The following is a 12872-nucleotide window of genomic DNA, read 5'->3' on the forward strand; positions in this document are numbered from 1 at the left end:
GTGAAGTTGTTCATATCGTGCAATCGCCAATGTCCTTGTCACCTTCGGAACCACCGCCTCCCCCCTTATCCTCAACGAAACTCTTCCTAATAGGTTAGGCAATTCGTATCTTACTGCCCCCTCTTCTCGCTTAACATCACGCTCACGAACATCACCTGCTCGCACGCCCTCACCGCGCGCCTCAACATTTCCAGTTCGAATGCCTAAGACGCTCGTACTTGATCTAGACGAGACACTCATTCATTCGACGTCTTCCCGCTCACCTTTACCCTCTCCGTCCTTGTCTTCAAGTAAGAGTGGGTTATTTGACTTGGGAGGATTGTTCATCGGAGGTGGATTTGGTGGGACTGGGATATTGAGCACAATACTCGGGGGAGGGCTGTTAAGTGGGACAACTGGGGGTTTGTTAAGTGGTGGGGGCTCAAGGAGTAGACAAGGACATATGATCGAGGTTGTATTGAACGGGAGAAGTACGTTGTACACGGTTTATAAGAGGCCCTTTGTGGATTATTTTTTGAAGAAGGTTGGTGCGCATCACTGCTTTCGTTTGGGTTGCGGAGAATTGTTTTTGTGTTGTTGACGACTGTGTGTCCTGGTGTGGAATTCAGGTCTCGGCATGGTATACTGTTGTCGTTTACACAGCGTCAATGCAGGAATATGCGGATCCTGTTATTGACTGGCTTGATGGGGGACGCGGTATCCTCAGTAGACGATTTTTCCGCGAGGTGCGTGGTGAATCCAATCCTTCGTCCTGACTGAAATTCATGGACTCCTTTGTTTGCATAACCATAGTCCTGTACACAACTCAATAATGGGACATACACGAAAAACTTATCTCTTGTTGATTCGGATCTTAGTAGAGTATGTATCATAGATAACTCACCAATTAGTTATAGTAACGACCCAGGTACGTTTCGTTTTCAATAACCTCGCTCGCCACTCTGCTGATTGCACGCCATTGCTTCTCTCCACTTCCCTTTCCTTGGCGTCTTTTTTGTGGAACAGCCAATGGAATTCCAATTGAAGGGTGGTATTCGGATCCTCATGACGAAGCCCTACTTGACCTCCTTCCGATACTGGATTCACTCCGCTTCACGAAGGACGTCCGACGCGTTCTCGGGCTGAAAGCATTTTGAATACAATACCCGTTCAATTCCATCCAATTGGCGCGCTCTTTTCGTTGAAAACACTTTATTCGGCATCGCCATCTCGCTTCACCTCGTTCCTCACATCAACGCATCACTGCACCCATCTCGCTTCACCATACAGCAACGATTACTTGCTCTGCTTCACATCATACAGACTAAATACTTCGTACCACTATCACCTTTGGTTCCGTTTCTTACTGTCGTGTTGCTGCACGACGAACTTCATTTTTTTTTGCCCTTTCCGGTAGGAATCGATCGAGAAATTGAGATGACTCGGATCGTCGATCATTCTTATCAAACGTTGTCACGACCTCACACATTTTATTTTTTCAAACGTGGCAAATACTTATGGGTAATACATTCGCAATGACATCGTTGGTCGAACGAGTAAAGAGTCGTACCTTCCCCCTTTTTTGGTACTATCGCTGCTTTCTGTCACATTCCCCCCCCACGTTTTTCACTAACATTAAATTATCTCTTACAACAGTTTATTGTATTCCACTGCAACACATACAAGTACCTATCCTAGCTAGTGCCATTGTAAATAAATTCTGGGCCAGAAGATGCCATGTTCGTGATTAGTATGGTATGACTCATGAGGGCAACAATGTGTAGTGCAGCAGATAAAGCGGCGCTTTCTGAAATGCTGTGGGATGGAATGAGCGTATTGGTGAGAACTGATTCGATGTTCTATGTGTCTACGGTGTCTACGAGGCCAGTAAGCGTCGAATAATGCTTGGGTCGTGAGGAATTCCAGCTTTCTCAAGGTAATCGTCGTTCCTAGATCAGTGCCAATTTGTGTGAATAGGGCTGCTGATATAGGCTTGAGTCAAATAAACGCACCAGAACTAAAATTGACGCCGAAGTCAGGGCAAAGCCACCAACTCATGATCGGAAATGAGATCAGGAAAAAAAAAAACCCTTACCTTCGAGTAATGTCGAGACCCAGAGTCGCACAAGATGGTGACGATGGTAGAACCTTTCTCCATAGTTTTTGCGAGACGGACACAAGCGACGAGGTTGCATGCACTGCTTGAACCAAGGAATAGCCCGTCGTGTCCAACGAGGTAGCGGGACATTGCGACCGCTTCGGTGTCTGTGACCCTACATGTCGAATCGGAAAAATAATCAAGGGAATGAATGTTTTGGATGTGTTGAGGGGGAAGATGGGAAAGTAGCGCACCGATATGCATCATCGATGTTTGGGAGGGCGAGCGAGAAGTTGTTCGTGAGGCGATTGATCCCTCTAATAGTCCAGAGATTCAAAGATTCATGACTCCCGATCATTGTCTCTCTGCTTACTTACATCCCCTCAACGACTGTATCAACCTATAAGAGCAGTGAAGGAATTATCAAACTGGTTGGGGATGATTGAAAAAAAATATATATATGTACCTGATGTCGTCTCTTCGTTCCTTCCTTTTCCTTTTTATCGAATAGAACACCATACTTGACTTTATTGTACAATCCTGAGCCTTCTGGGTCGGCTAAAACCACCTTAATGTCAGGGTTCATGCTCTTCAAATACGCCCCAACGCCGGCAATAGTCCCCCCAGTCCCTGGAATTGAAAAAAAAACATCAATATGTATACTGAGAGAGAAGCCATCGGCCGGCTCACCAGCCCCCGAGACAAAAGCATCCACTCCACCATTCGTCTGACGCCATATTTCAGGTCCCGTCCCTTCAAAGTGTGCATCGTGGTTTGCTTTGTTCTCGAATTGGTCAGCGAAGAAACCGCGAGGAGCGTTCCTGTGCGTGGGGTCGTCGGATGAAGTGGCAGAATCCATCCTCGTAATCTCAACATCAGTCGAGTGAACTAAGGGAACCTCGCCGAATTCGAGTGCCATTTCCCTCGCTAGATTCTAAGTTCATAGCTGAGATGCATGAATATGATTTTCTGTGAGAAGATACATACGACGAACTGGGGCCAAATATTCAGATCAAGAAAATTATTGGAGGTTGATTTGAGTGAACACACCTGCTTCTTATCTACTATGCTAGCCGGTCGAACCTTGACTACTCGTGCTCCCAAAGCCAGAAGGGCCTTGTGTTTCTCGTCCGCGACGTCATCTGGCATGACGATAGCTGGAAGCGGGCCAGTCGTTGGAGGATGCATTATTATTAGTGAGAGTGCTTACTAGTATTGTAACCCCTGGAATTCGTTCACATCAGCTCAAGGTGAATTGAAACATGATGATCGTGGAACATCACCTTGCTTTGGCCATCGTAGCGATAGAAATCCCCGTCGATCCAACTGTTCCTTCGAAAATGGTGGAGCCTTGAAATGGAATAAGGTGCCCTTCTCGTTCGGCATTATCGATGACTGGGGTTTAGGTGCATGAGGAAGAAAATGAGGCATTGAGAATCGACAAGGCTCACTTTTTAATGCTACTCTATCTTTGACGCTGCCACCAGGATTTAACCACTTGTGAGTTACAGTTACCGTCATCCGCATGTTATAGGCCATATCTGATAAAACTTACTTCAGCTTTCCCCTTGAGCAGGAAAACTCAGCGCACAGAAACGTAACGAGATCGGATGGGACACACAAGTATTTCGATCCCAAGAGCATCACTCAGAGAGTTAATGCGCACCAGTGGAGTGTTCCCTATTCAGCTGGTTTCAGGGGGGGTGCCAATGAGAGGGAAAGAAAAGAAATACCTACCTACGAGCCCAGATATGCCTTTGGCTTGAATCTCATCCTCATGCACCTCGATAGGACCTGGGGCGGGCTCTGCCTGCAGGCCATCATCAGCCGCAGGCGTTCCTCCCGCGAATAGGAGGTTCATCAGTGCTGACGAAGACCATGCTAAAGATACCCCGAGCACCACCCCACCAAGGAGCCCGAGGGGTGTTTTGTCGCTGATGGACCAGATAAAAGGTTCACGCCAATGCATGTTGTTGTTGAGCACCAAGGGCAGGGGTCGGGATAAATACACGAAAATAAAGCGAAAAATAAAGAGATAAGTCCGATTTGGGTATGCATGTCCGTTGTGTCAAGTAATGCCCAAATATTGCTCGTCGTCGCGTATGGGTTGACGTCACACGCAAATGCATTATCGGCGCTTAGATCATATTCCAGATCATTGATCTGGCGGGTTCCCACGCTCAATTTTTTGTTTTTGGTGTTGTGCAACTGTCTTAACACGTTTGGGGCCCACTCGTGTCCGTTTGTGCGTTTCGGCGGGGTGTATGTGTTCCATCTTCCCTCAGGATGTGTTACTCATTGCTTCTTCGGGAATGTTTGGCCCAGATTAGTGGAATGTACAAATCAAGCTTGATCCAAGCGCTGGAGATGGTGTGACGCAGCTGGTTCATCCCTCCGTTACTTGTACTTATCAAACGGTTGAAGTTTGTCAGGTACGCCCACTGGCACATAACTGTGGCGGGATGCCTTGGCTTAATAGTAGCCATGCCCGCCTACATCATCTCCATTTCATTTCAAACTTCGGCTCATTCCCGATCTGCCATCACCCGACAAAGCCCCTCACGTCACCGGGAGCGCTGTAACCTGCCGTTTTTGTTGTAGTGACGCCCCTTGTACGACAGGCCCACGTTTATGAACGTCTTCACTGTGCTATCGTCACTATACACCGCGGTCACAGGTAGACTTTCAGACCCCGTCGTGTCGCTCGTGTCAATTGGTCTTGCGACTTCTTCATACGTCTTCTTCACACAGTTTGGAGCCCTCTCTTTTGGCCCAGTCGCATTTGCGACTGAACGCAAGGAAGTTATATCAGAGGTACCCGAATGCATTGGTGAGTTCTCATGGAGGGGTGACAGTATGAATTGTTGACTTTTGACCAGAGCTATGGGGATTCTATACAGATAGGGCATCGGTAGCTAACGCGTACTCTCTGAAAACGCCTCATATCCACCGATAAATCTCTAGATTCGCATATCAGCCGCCGCCATTCTGTCGTGTCTGTCGTTCCTCGCTGCAGCCAGGTCATTGGACCCCTCGAAATTCGATGTCCAGCAATTACTTCACATCAACGCGACGGTTGCTTTCAGCGTCTTCCCATGGGTTATCACCATAAGTAAGGGACTCCTTAGCTTTCTCGTGTGATTTCAGTCACTAACGTGACATATCAAGTGTTACCAACTTACAAAAAGCTGTGGAGTTTCCGAGACAGGATCAGCAGGAAAACGTCAGACAACTATATCCTCACATCTGGAGAGTCACAAGATGCCATGGATTGTATCGACCACTGGAAAACATTGAATCTCGTCCGTGTCGCAATCGGGTTTACGGCATGGTTCTTGGCCTTCATTGTCTTACTCCTCGTCTGACGGATGCAGCATCATTGGATGGACTCCTCTCGCCCAATTTCTCTCATGTTCTGGGTTTCGTGACTGCATGTCAGGTTTCACGATATTTGGATGCTTGCTGCCCAGTTGTCGTCCTGCCAAATCGGTGGTTCGGTACCGAGCGGTGGATTACGTTGGCGTCCGATGACTTACTCCGATGCAGGTTTTTCATCACAGTAGCACCATCTGCAGCCAAACCTCACTAATTGTTGGCTGCATGTAGTACCAGTTCATCTAGCATCCATGTGTTCGATAAGATGCAATGCTGATTCGCAAATTCATCGCAACGTTGGAAACCCTGGCTGCCAAGACCGCCCGGTTCCCATTTCGAGTGGAAACTGTCATGACGCGGGGAATTCCGCACAAACAGCCCATAGCGACGATACGTAATCATGACAAATTGCTAGCCGTATAAAACTTGAAGTGAAATTGAGCGATGGCTGTAACTTCTTCAACCCTAACCAAACATGTCAGCGTCAGTGTGCGCTGCGCTCGCCTCCAAAGTCTCGAGTACTCCGGGTACGGCCTTTCTTGGGCCGGGACTCGTAGGCTCGTCCTTTTTCTTTTTTGCAAACATTGGAGAATCCTTGAGTGGTTCGCTCCGTACGATTCTAGAATCAGATGGCCGGGACAAAACAGGATTGAGTGTGTCGAAAGCCGTTGGTATGTCGAACTTCCAATTTTCTGCTTCGCTCTATTCTGATAGTGAACTCGACTTCACTCAGAGCTTTGGGGGTTCGTGCATGGAAATGCAGCTGTACGTCCTAGGCTGGGCGACTGTCAGAGCATCTCCATCATAACTCATTAAATGTACTGCTATAGCGATATTATCCGCTAAGTGCCACAATTGCCGCCCTGTCATTCTTGGCGGCGGGCTTGCTATCCCCACCATTAGCCGGGGGGTCCAGTCTTAAACCTCTCCTCTTCACTGCCTCTGCTGCAGCATTTGCTCCTCATCCATGGTCAGCCCTTTTGAGTGAGTAGGCTTCCTATCATCCTGCTGATATTCGCCAATCTCACATTATGCATGACTGCAAAGTCTGTTCTATTGATAGAAGACTCCTCGCTCTACGCGACCGTATACAGGAAAAGAGCTCAGAGGGACGAAGTCTTAGCGAGGCCGAGGAGAAGGAAGCTGTGGAACTTTTCGACAAGTGGAAGAGATTGCATCTGTTCCGGATCATTGCAAGCTTTCTCTCTTGGGGGCTTGCGGTAATCGCTATCTTCCTCGTCTAGGAGTATTGTGCATTCTTCAATAAGGGTGGGTTACGTGCACTGTGGTTTAGGTCGGCGCCGCCTTCGACTCGATGACGAGCCTGTGCCGTGCTGGACCTTAATTACCCGCTCAACAAGTTGCTATTGATTGTATTTTGTATCTCGAACTTGTATATCTATTTACTTCACTCCATTTGTTGGGTCACGTCGCCAGTGCCCGAGTCTGACTCGTCCAAGGCTTAGTTGTTGCTCATCCGCAGCGCTACTTGTTGGATTTTTGTAGCACCAGCTTCTGTGTAGCAGATAAAGGATCCTGTCACAGAAGTTGAACTATTAAATTCAGCAGCCGCTTGCCGAGATTCTCATTTCAGCTGACGTAAGGATCCCAAATTGTGTGGTTCAGTCAGGAAGCCGACCGAAGTGGTGCGTATACGTAGCCCGTTGACGCAGGCTTCTCAATGATGTGACCTGCCGTGTTCATGCATATAAAGCGGGACCCCCTTATCAAAAAACCTCTTTGTAGACATGTCAACTTCACTGTACTCTGCGTTTGTCTCCAAAGTCTCGAACACCCCGGGGGTAGGCTTTCTTGGCCTCGGACTCGCTAGTTCCTCCTTTTTCTTCTTCGGTAACATTGCCAACTTCCTGGTTGTTTTGCTCCCCGCTACCACAAAAGGCAGGGATCACAAGAATGCAGGAGAAGTCATTAGTGAGTCGGGTCTCTAGAACACCCTTCTGCTATTTCTGACGAACGTTCACCCAGAGCAATGGGTAGCCCTGTATAGGAATGGAGTTGTGCGTCTTGAAGTGAGAAGTTCTCAAAGCATTTTACTGATTTCATCGTATCGTAGCGATGTTTTGTACCAAGTTCTGTGATTGGCACCTTATCATTCTTGGCGGCAGGCTTGCTGTCCGAATCGCCAACGCCAGGTTCACCTGGTCTTAGACCTCTACTTTTCGCTGCCGCTGCCGTAGCAGTCATCCCTTTCCCATGGACAGTCCTCACGAGTAAGTGGATCGGACTTCCGTTTGGCGTACAGTACGGTAATCACGCTCCACAGTGCTCCCTATCAACAACAGGCTTCTCGCCCTACACGACCGCTTCTGGAGCGGGGACGAGCAGGTGCAGCTTCCAGGCGAGGTCGAGGAGAAGGAAGCCCTGCAACTCGTTGAGAAGTGGAGGAAATTGCATCTGTTCAGAATCGCTGTAGGCTTTCTTACTTGGGAACTTGCGGTAGTCGCTGCCTTCCTCGCCTAAGAAGTGTCGCGTTTTTGAATAAGGGGGGGAAGCCGCACGACCTACAGTCTAACTCGATGTCGACTCGATGCGGTGAACCTCCCCAGCGCAGAGCATTTGCAAACAACATCCCCTGAACAGGTTGCATTCTTGTAGGATATGGAAGTTCATATATAGCTACGCTATTCGTGATCCATTTGGTGGGTCATTAATGTCGCCATTGTCTGAGAGTGCATTAGTTCGCTTGGACTGGTCAAGCCCGTTAATTCATTTAATGGGCCCCGACGTAAATAACTGTAAACCTGGTTTGATCCTTATTGCATGTTGCTTTGAATTCTGGTTCAGCCATGGCATTCTTTGGGGGATTGTAAGTTGCGGTTGCTCAGCCAGTCTGACCGCCCCTCATAGTTTTTGCAGACACAAGCAACGTACCTTCAAGCCTCGGAAAGATGTCCCTGAAGGCACGAAACAGTACCAGCTCAGGAAGTACGCAGAAGCTACGCTGGTAAGTATAATGCTCGTAAATTCGCATTTGGGGTCTGAAGTTTTGCTTGACTTGGAGGGATCGGGGAACCTTCGTCAAGCTGTTGTGCTACCCGAAGGAGAGGATCTCAACGAATGGCTCGCTGTGCACAGTACGTTAATAGCCCTCGATCGGCATCCAGGGGGTGAATCTTACTGAAGTAATAACTCTTTGCAGCTGTAGACTTCTTTAATCACCTAAACATGCTCTATGGAACCGTAACTGAGTTCTGCACACCCAAAGAAGTGAGCGCTAGCTCCAAATTGTGCCTAATCCAGTCGTAGCTTAGTAGAAGTGCATCTTTACCCCCAAAGTGTCCGGTCATGTCTGCTGGGCCAAGGTACCGTGCACGTATCTCATGCCTTTTACTCCTTGCCTAATTACTCACTCAGATACGAGTACCTTTGGGAGGACGGAGTGACATACAAGCGACCAACTAAATTATCAGCACCAGACTACGTTGATGCGCTAATGAATTGGGTACAAACCTTACTTGACGATGAGAACGCATTTCCACACAAAATCGGTACGTCCAGAAACTACTTATAATCATCGTGACTCCGAAGTACGCTGCCTGGAATTTAAAACAAAAAAAGGTGTGCAATTCCCAAAGAATTTCCGCGATACAGTGAAGACGATCGTTCGTCGGTTATTCCGTGTGTATGCACATTTGTATAGTGGTCACTTTGAGCAAATCTGCGCATTAGGGATCGAAGGTGACGTGAGATTCAAATCAAGAAGACAGATGCACTGAACCGGGGGAACTTTTGTTTTCTAGCCCATCTCAACACGTCTTACCGTCATTTTTTCCTGTTCATCAACGAGGCAAGTAGTTTGTGGATCATTGCGCCTGTTTTCATGTATATTTATATTTCTCCCCTTCCCCATTTTCATCAGTTTAACTTGGTCGATGCTAAGGAGTTGGCGCCACTAGACGAACTGAACGATGCCATTCTCGCAGAGGACAATAAAACACGGCGATAACGGTTTGCCTTACGCACATGCATGATCCTTTTCCCCGGCTAGGCCTAGTAATACTTCACCTCAACTCCGCATTCTGTAACATCATTTATACTGCATAATCATGTCGCGTCTGATCGACGAACTTGATGTGCAGAAAGGCATGGAATGTTGAACGTAGTAGTACGATTGTAACTGCACGGCATCTGTCCTTGGGTGATTGCAGCATCCTCCCATCGACTGCCGCAATTCACAACGGCAACCCTAAGTATGCGATCCAAGCCCTTGCTTACACGCCCCCTCTGTGTTGCAGTTGGGCGCAAAGCAGTCAGCGGCTAGCCGCACGGCCCGCCGTCACGACTTCAGCCTTGTTGCCCAGTGTATTGCGTCGAGCCTAACACCAGCACTGAACTAAGAGCGTTCCGGCACCTTTTTGTAGGGAAGAGAGCATTCGTAGATGTGCAGTTACAGAAGAATACAGCGGAAGTGAACTTATTACGTTGACATGGTCTCAGGAAGAATCAGAATGAGCATCGTCCGTTCTCGGCTTATATGAGCACCTGTTCGGGGCGAGGTCTACCGAATAATCTGCCCTAGCTCAAGGAGCTGCCGAGGAGCTTAAGCATTGACGGAGGTCGAAGAGGGGCCTTCTAAAGTAATATTGGCAACGCCTTCGGTGATATCAGATTCCTCGAGTAGCCGAATCACCTGAAAACCAATCTCTTAGAAAGTTGCCCACAGAGGGAAGTATGATCTCACTCACTTTGCCAATAGCAACCGTCTTTCCCTCGTCTCGCAAAGTGAATCGTCCCAGTTGTGGATATTCCGTGAATGGTTCAAGGCATATTGGTGCCGTTGTCTCGATCCGGGCGATTACTTTCTGGCCTAATGCATCATATGTGATTGGGTATTTTTTCATGATGCGAACAGCAATATCAGTACCTTTCTTTGCAAACTGTGGAGGTTTTTTCGATTTTCTCCCCGTCTTCTTATCGAAATAATGTAACAGCGCCTGTAAGGATATTTGAATCGACGATCCTTCAACAAACTTGGAGCCTTTTTGACTTACCGACAGTGATACTTCCTCGGCCAAGGTATGCACGTGCATAACAGCACTGTACCCAGCGCAAATGATATTCTTGTGATCTAGAATAGCAAGCTGAGCCTCGAACCGCCTCACAGAGTGCACCGGCTTCCGCAGGGAACTGAGCACAAAACCAGGGCTAACATCTTCGTCCTCGACGCCACGTAGTCGAACACGAACGTTGTCTCCCCCAAAAGCATGCTCTATTTCCGCCTCCGATTCGGCGAAGATGGCCAACACTTCGACTTCGGCCTGCAGGAACAAAAATCAATACTGGAAAGTACAAACGTAGTGGTGCACCTTGACCTTATTGGGCATAAGTAAAAGCGTGTCGCCTTTTTTGATTTTCCCACTCTCTAGCTTCCCAACCACAACTGTCCCAAGATCTTTATACTTCTCGGAGATGGGCATCATAACTGGGCCATTGATCTTTCGATCCGTGATTGGTAGGTTATCCAGAAGCTGCAGCAGGGACGGTCCCCTATATTAACGCCACGTATGTTAATAGCAAATTGCGTTCCCTGGAGGTGGACACATACTTGATCCAGGGAGCAGTAGCCCCGGCTGGGTTTTTCACATTAGCCGCAGTGTACGCCGAGATCGGTATGTAATTCACGTCCGTCGCCGGATTGAATCCCGCTGATTTAACGAATGGAGTGAGCTTATCCTTGATCTCATTGAATCGGTCCTGCGACCATTCCACCGTCGGATCGTCCATTTTATTGACGACAATTACGACTTTTGAAACACCGACGGTTTTGACAAGCATGATATGCTCACGAGTCTGTCCGCCTTTTTCGAACCCCGTTTCAAATTCACCCTTGCGGGCAGAGATAACGAGAATCGCGATGTCGGCCTGAGCAGCACCAGAAATCATGGACGGAACATACGTCTTATGGCCGGGCGCGTCGAGAACAGTGTATCGGCGTACGTCGGTCTCGAAGTATGCCCTCCCCACTTCAACAGTTTTGCCCTATATCAGTAATGAGTCATCAGATCTGGTAGCAGTATGAACGAGGCTTAAAACCACTTGCCTTGGCGCGTTCTTGAGTAGTCGAGTCCAGCACCCAGCTCAAGTACCACGTCTCGCGTCCAGCTTCCTTTGCTTCTCGCTCATGCTTCTCCATGGTGCGCTTATCGACCGTGCCCGTCAAATATAGAAGTTGACCACCTAATGTAGATTTCCCAGCATCAACATGACCAATAAAAACGACGTTCATGTGTTGTTTTACTACGCGCGCGTCAGTTAACTAGGCGGGGTGACCTAATAGACCTGCGACAAACCATTAGGATCTACCACATTCTGGTCTCCATAAAGATCTTTTATAGTATCTTGATCAGCCACAGCAAGCGTATCATTCAAGACAGCATCGGCATCCTTCTGGCTTTTCTCCGAAGTGAAATTAAAACTCTTCGCGGGTTTGGACACAACGGTGGTGGTCCCGGATGTTTTAGCAAGCTTATCAGAGAGCTGTTCCTTTTTGGAAGAAACAGAACCTGTTGCTATTTGGGCAGCAGGAGTAGCGGTGGAAGAGGTATCGGCGGGGGTGGTACTGCCTCCAATGTTTAGCTTGATTGTACGAGACGAATTCTGCTCCTTTTCGGATGTAACTGTGCTAGAGGGAGGCTGAGGATTCGACGCGGTGCCAGAGACTCCTCCAATATTGAGTTTTATTATAGAAGGGGCAGCAGGAGTCTCGGTCGGCTCTGGTCTTTCGAGTGGAACCTTATCCTGTTGGGGCAAAATTTCGCTTCGTTGAGGCACAGAAGGATTCTCCGCAGGCGAGGGGCTATAAAATTGCTGGTTCTTAGGCTGAGGCTGGGCGTTGTTCGGCTGCTGACGCAGCTGGGGTGGGATGTATGTTTGTGTCGAATGCGGAGCGTTGTGCCCGCTGTGGCCGCCACCATAGCCACTCCCAGGGTATCCTTGTTGCTGGTAACCTGATTGGGGATATGGTTGATACTGACCGTAATTTGGGTAGTGCTGCTGCTGCCCGTAGGGATGGTTAGGCTGCTGGGCCACTGGGTGTCCTTGAAAAGTCGGATCGGTAGGGCGCACCCCTGGCCCAGACTGGCTCGAGCCTTGAGGGGGCTGCCTAACTTGCCCCGGAACGAAGGAAAATGCCCCTGGATTCAATCGTGGTGGCTGGGACATATCGGCCTCGAGGATTGCCCTTGAATTTTAGAACAAGGATCGCGGCGATCTCCTCAATGAGTCAATCACCTGACTCACTCAGTGACGGAATACATTCCTTTCTGACTTCAGGAGATCGTCCCTGCGGTTGAATCTTGCTTGCATGGGTGCTGATAATTGGCTGAGGGTGACTATGCTGCGCGTCGCTGAGTTTGCGTAGGCCAAAATTCCACTTTCTTTTTCGCCCCCTCCTAGGGAC

The 12872-nt window shown here is 48.5% G+C and overlaps 8 protein-coding genes across 8 annotated transcripts; 6 read left to right on the forward strand and 2 right to left on the reverse strand.

Moving 5' to 3' along the window:
* Positions 1–442: 442 nt before the first annotated feature.
* Positions 443–1136, forward strand: EI90DRAFT_2929879 (NLI interacting factor; the record flags this gene model as incomplete). The annotated part of the gene is made up of 4 exons (XM_039055001.1): positions 443–523; positions 609–725; positions 793–907; positions 1006–1136. 4 exons carry the CDS (start codon positions 443–445, stop codon positions 1134–1136), a joined length of 444 nt encoding a protein of 147 aa, XP_038913093.1.
* Positions 1137–1606: 470 nt separating this feature from the next.
* Positions 1607–4511, reverse strand: EI90DRAFT_2975768 (uncharacterized protein). The gene is made up of 14 exons (XM_039055866.1): positions 3815–4511; positions 3699–3757; positions 3633–3644; positions 3529–3574; positions 3361–3472; positions 3288–3301; positions 3128–3234; positions 3065–3070; positions 2768–3011; positions 2544–2707; positions 2455–2477; positions 2332–2394; positions 2069–2252; positions 1607–1927 (listed from the first exon to the last, which is right to left on the reverse strand). Exons 1-14 carry the CDS (start codon positions 4044–4046, stop codon positions 1856–1858), a joined length of 1338 nt encoding a protein of 445 aa, XP_038913094.1. The 5' UTR covers positions 4047–4511; the 3' UTR covers positions 1607–1855.
* EI90DRAFT_3070174 (uncharacterized protein) lies at positions 4117–4731 on the forward strand. The gene is made up of 3 exons (XM_039061218.1): positions 4117–4337; positions 4408–4509; positions 4633–4731. The coding sequence occupies exons 1-3, from the start codon at positions 4134–4136 to the stop codon at positions 4657–4659; spliced, it is 333 nt and encodes a 110-aa protein (XP_038913095.1). The 5' UTR covers positions 4117–4133; the 3' UTR covers positions 4660–4731.
* Positions 4709–5442, forward strand: EI90DRAFT_3127843 (uncharacterized protein; the record flags this gene model as incomplete). The annotated part of the gene is made up of 4 exons (XM_039064043.1): positions 4709–4907; positions 4957–4988; positions 5042–5189; positions 5246–5442. The coding sequence occupies 4 exons, from the start codon at positions 4709–4711 to the stop codon at positions 5440–5442; spliced, it is 576 nt and encodes a 191-aa protein (XP_038913096.1).
* Positions 5443–5683: 241 nt separating this feature from the next.
* On the forward strand, positions 5684–6938 carry EI90DRAFT_3070178 (uncharacterized protein). The gene is made up of 4 exons (XM_039061219.1): positions 5684–6123; positions 6186–6217; positions 6283–6436; positions 6500–6938. Exons 1-4 carry the CDS (start codon positions 5928–5930, stop codon positions 6694–6696), a joined length of 579 nt encoding a protein of 192 aa, XP_038913097.1. The 5' UTR covers positions 5684–5927; the 3' UTR covers positions 6697–6938.
* A 262-nt stretch (positions 6939–7200) lies between these two features.
* Positions 7201–7933, forward strand: EI90DRAFT_3127845 (uncharacterized protein; the record flags this gene model as incomplete). Its single annotated transcript, XM_039064044.1, has 4 exons — positions 7201–7384; positions 7439–7470; positions 7527–7683; positions 7737–7933. The coding sequence occupies 4 exons, from the start codon at positions 7201–7203 to the stop codon at positions 7931–7933; spliced, it is 570 nt and encodes a 189-aa protein (XP_038913098.1).
* A 260-nt stretch (positions 7934–8193) lies between these two features.
* Positions 8194–9748, forward strand: EI90DRAFT_1920369 (Mob1/phocein). Its single transcript, XM_039052338.1, has 9 exons — positions 8194–8279; positions 8330–8417; positions 8475–8547; positions 8613–8680; positions 8750–8775; positions 8828–8961; positions 9032–9151; positions 9214–9260; positions 9333–9748. The coding sequence occupies exons 1-9, from the start codon at positions 8260–8262 to the stop codon at positions 9417–9419; spliced, it is 663 nt and encodes a 220-aa protein (XP_038913099.1). The 5' UTR covers positions 8194–8259; the 3' UTR covers positions 9420–9748.
* Positions 9749–9903: 155 nt separating this feature from the next.
* On the reverse strand, positions 9904–12693 carry EI90DRAFT_1920635 (P-loop containing nucleoside triphosphate hydrolase protein). The gene is made up of 8 exons (XM_039052339.1): positions 11764–12693; positions 11514–11710; positions 11019–11452; positions 10786–10960; positions 10465–10731; positions 10338–10407; positions 10159–10280; positions 9904–10103 (listed from the first exon to the last, which is right to left on the reverse strand). The coding sequence occupies exons 1-8, from the start codon at positions 12632–12634 to the stop codon at positions 10014–10016; spliced, it is 2226 nt and encodes a 741-aa protein (XP_038913100.1). The 5' UTR covers positions 12635–12693; the 3' UTR covers positions 9904–10013.
* Between the last annotated feature and the right edge of the window lie 179 nt (positions 12694–12872).

This window comes from Cantharellus anzutake (assembly GCF_015039405.1).
Source record: "Cantharellus anzutake strain C23 chromosome Unknown EI90scaffold_45, whole genome shotgun sequence".
In the NCBI taxonomy this organism is placed as follows: domain Eukaryota; kingdom Fungi; phylum Basidiomycota; class Agaricomycetes; order Cantharellales; family Hydnaceae; genus Cantharellus; species Cantharellus anzutake.

What these genes read in the sequence shown, in the direction of transcription:
- EI90DRAFT_2975768 (XM_039055866.1), bottom strand. Translation starts at nt 4,046, where the DNA reads ATGCATTGGCGTGAACCTTTTATCTGGTCCATCAGCGACAAAACACCC. An exon ending in GATACAGTCGTTGAGGGGAT is followed by an intron (nt 2,395 to 2,454) that starts GTAAGTAAGCAG and finishes CTGGACTATTAG; the next exon opens with AGGGATCAATCGCCTCACGA. An exon ending in GACATTACTCGAAGGTAAGG is followed by an intron (nt 1,928 to 2,068) that starts GTTTTTTTTTTT and finishes CACTGATCTAGG; the next exon opens with AACGACGATTACCTTGAGAA.
- EI90DRAFT_3070174 (XM_039061218.1), top strand. Translation starts at nt 4,134, where the DNA reads ATGTCCGTTGTGTCAAGTAATGCCCAAATATTGCTCGTCGTCGCGTAT. An exon ending in CGTTTGTGCGTTTCGGCGGG is followed by an intron (nt 4,338 to 4,407) that starts GTGTATGTGTTC and finishes GGCCCAGATTAG; the next exon opens with TGGAATGTACAAATCAAGCT. An exon ending in AAACGGTTGAAGTTTGTCAG is followed by an intron (nt 4,510 to 4,632) that starts GTACGCCCACTG and finishes CACCCGACAAAG; the next exon opens with CCCCTCACGTCACCGGGAGC.
- EI90DRAFT_3070178 (XM_039061219.1), top strand. Translation starts at nt 5,928, where the DNA reads ATGTCAGCGTCAGTGTGCGCTGCGCTCGCCTCCAAAGTCTCGAGTACT. An exon ending in GAGTGTGTCGAAAGCCGTTG is followed by an intron (nt 6,124 to 6,185) that starts GTATGTCGAACT and finishes GACTTCACTCAG; the next exon opens with AGCTTTGGGGGTTCGTGCAT. An exon ending in TCGTGCATGGAAATGCAGCT is followed by an intron (nt 6,218 to 6,282) that starts GTACGTCCTAGG and finishes GTACTGCTATAG; the next exon opens with CGATATTATCCGCTAAGTGC.
- EI90DRAFT_1920369 (XM_039052338.1), top strand. Translation starts at nt 8,260, where the DNA reads ATGGCATTCTTTGGGGGATT. An exon ending in AGTTCTGCACACCCAAAGAA is followed by an intron (nt 8,681 to 8,749) that starts GTGAGCGCTAGC and finishes TTACCCCCAAAG; the next exon opens with TGTCCGGTCATGTCTGCTGG. An exon ending in TTTTCCTGTTCATCAACGAG is followed by an intron (nt 9,261 to 9,332) that starts GCAAGTAGTTTG and finishes CATTTTCATCAG; the next exon opens with TTTAACTTGGTCGATGCTAA.
- EI90DRAFT_1920635 (XM_039052339.1), bottom strand. Translation starts at nt 12,634, where the DNA reads ATGTCCCAGCCACCACGATTGAATCCAGGGGCATTTTCCTTCGTTCCG. An exon ending in TTTTACTTATGCCCAATAAG is followed by an intron (nt 10,732 to 10,785) that starts GTCAAGGTGCAC and finishes TTGTTCCTGCAG; the next exon opens with GCCGAAGTCGAAGTGTTGGC. An exon ending in CCGAGGAAGTATCACTGTCG is followed by an intron (nt 10,408 to 10,464) that starts GTAAGTCAAAAA and finishes ATATCCTTACAG; the next exon opens with GCGCTGTTACATTATTTCGA.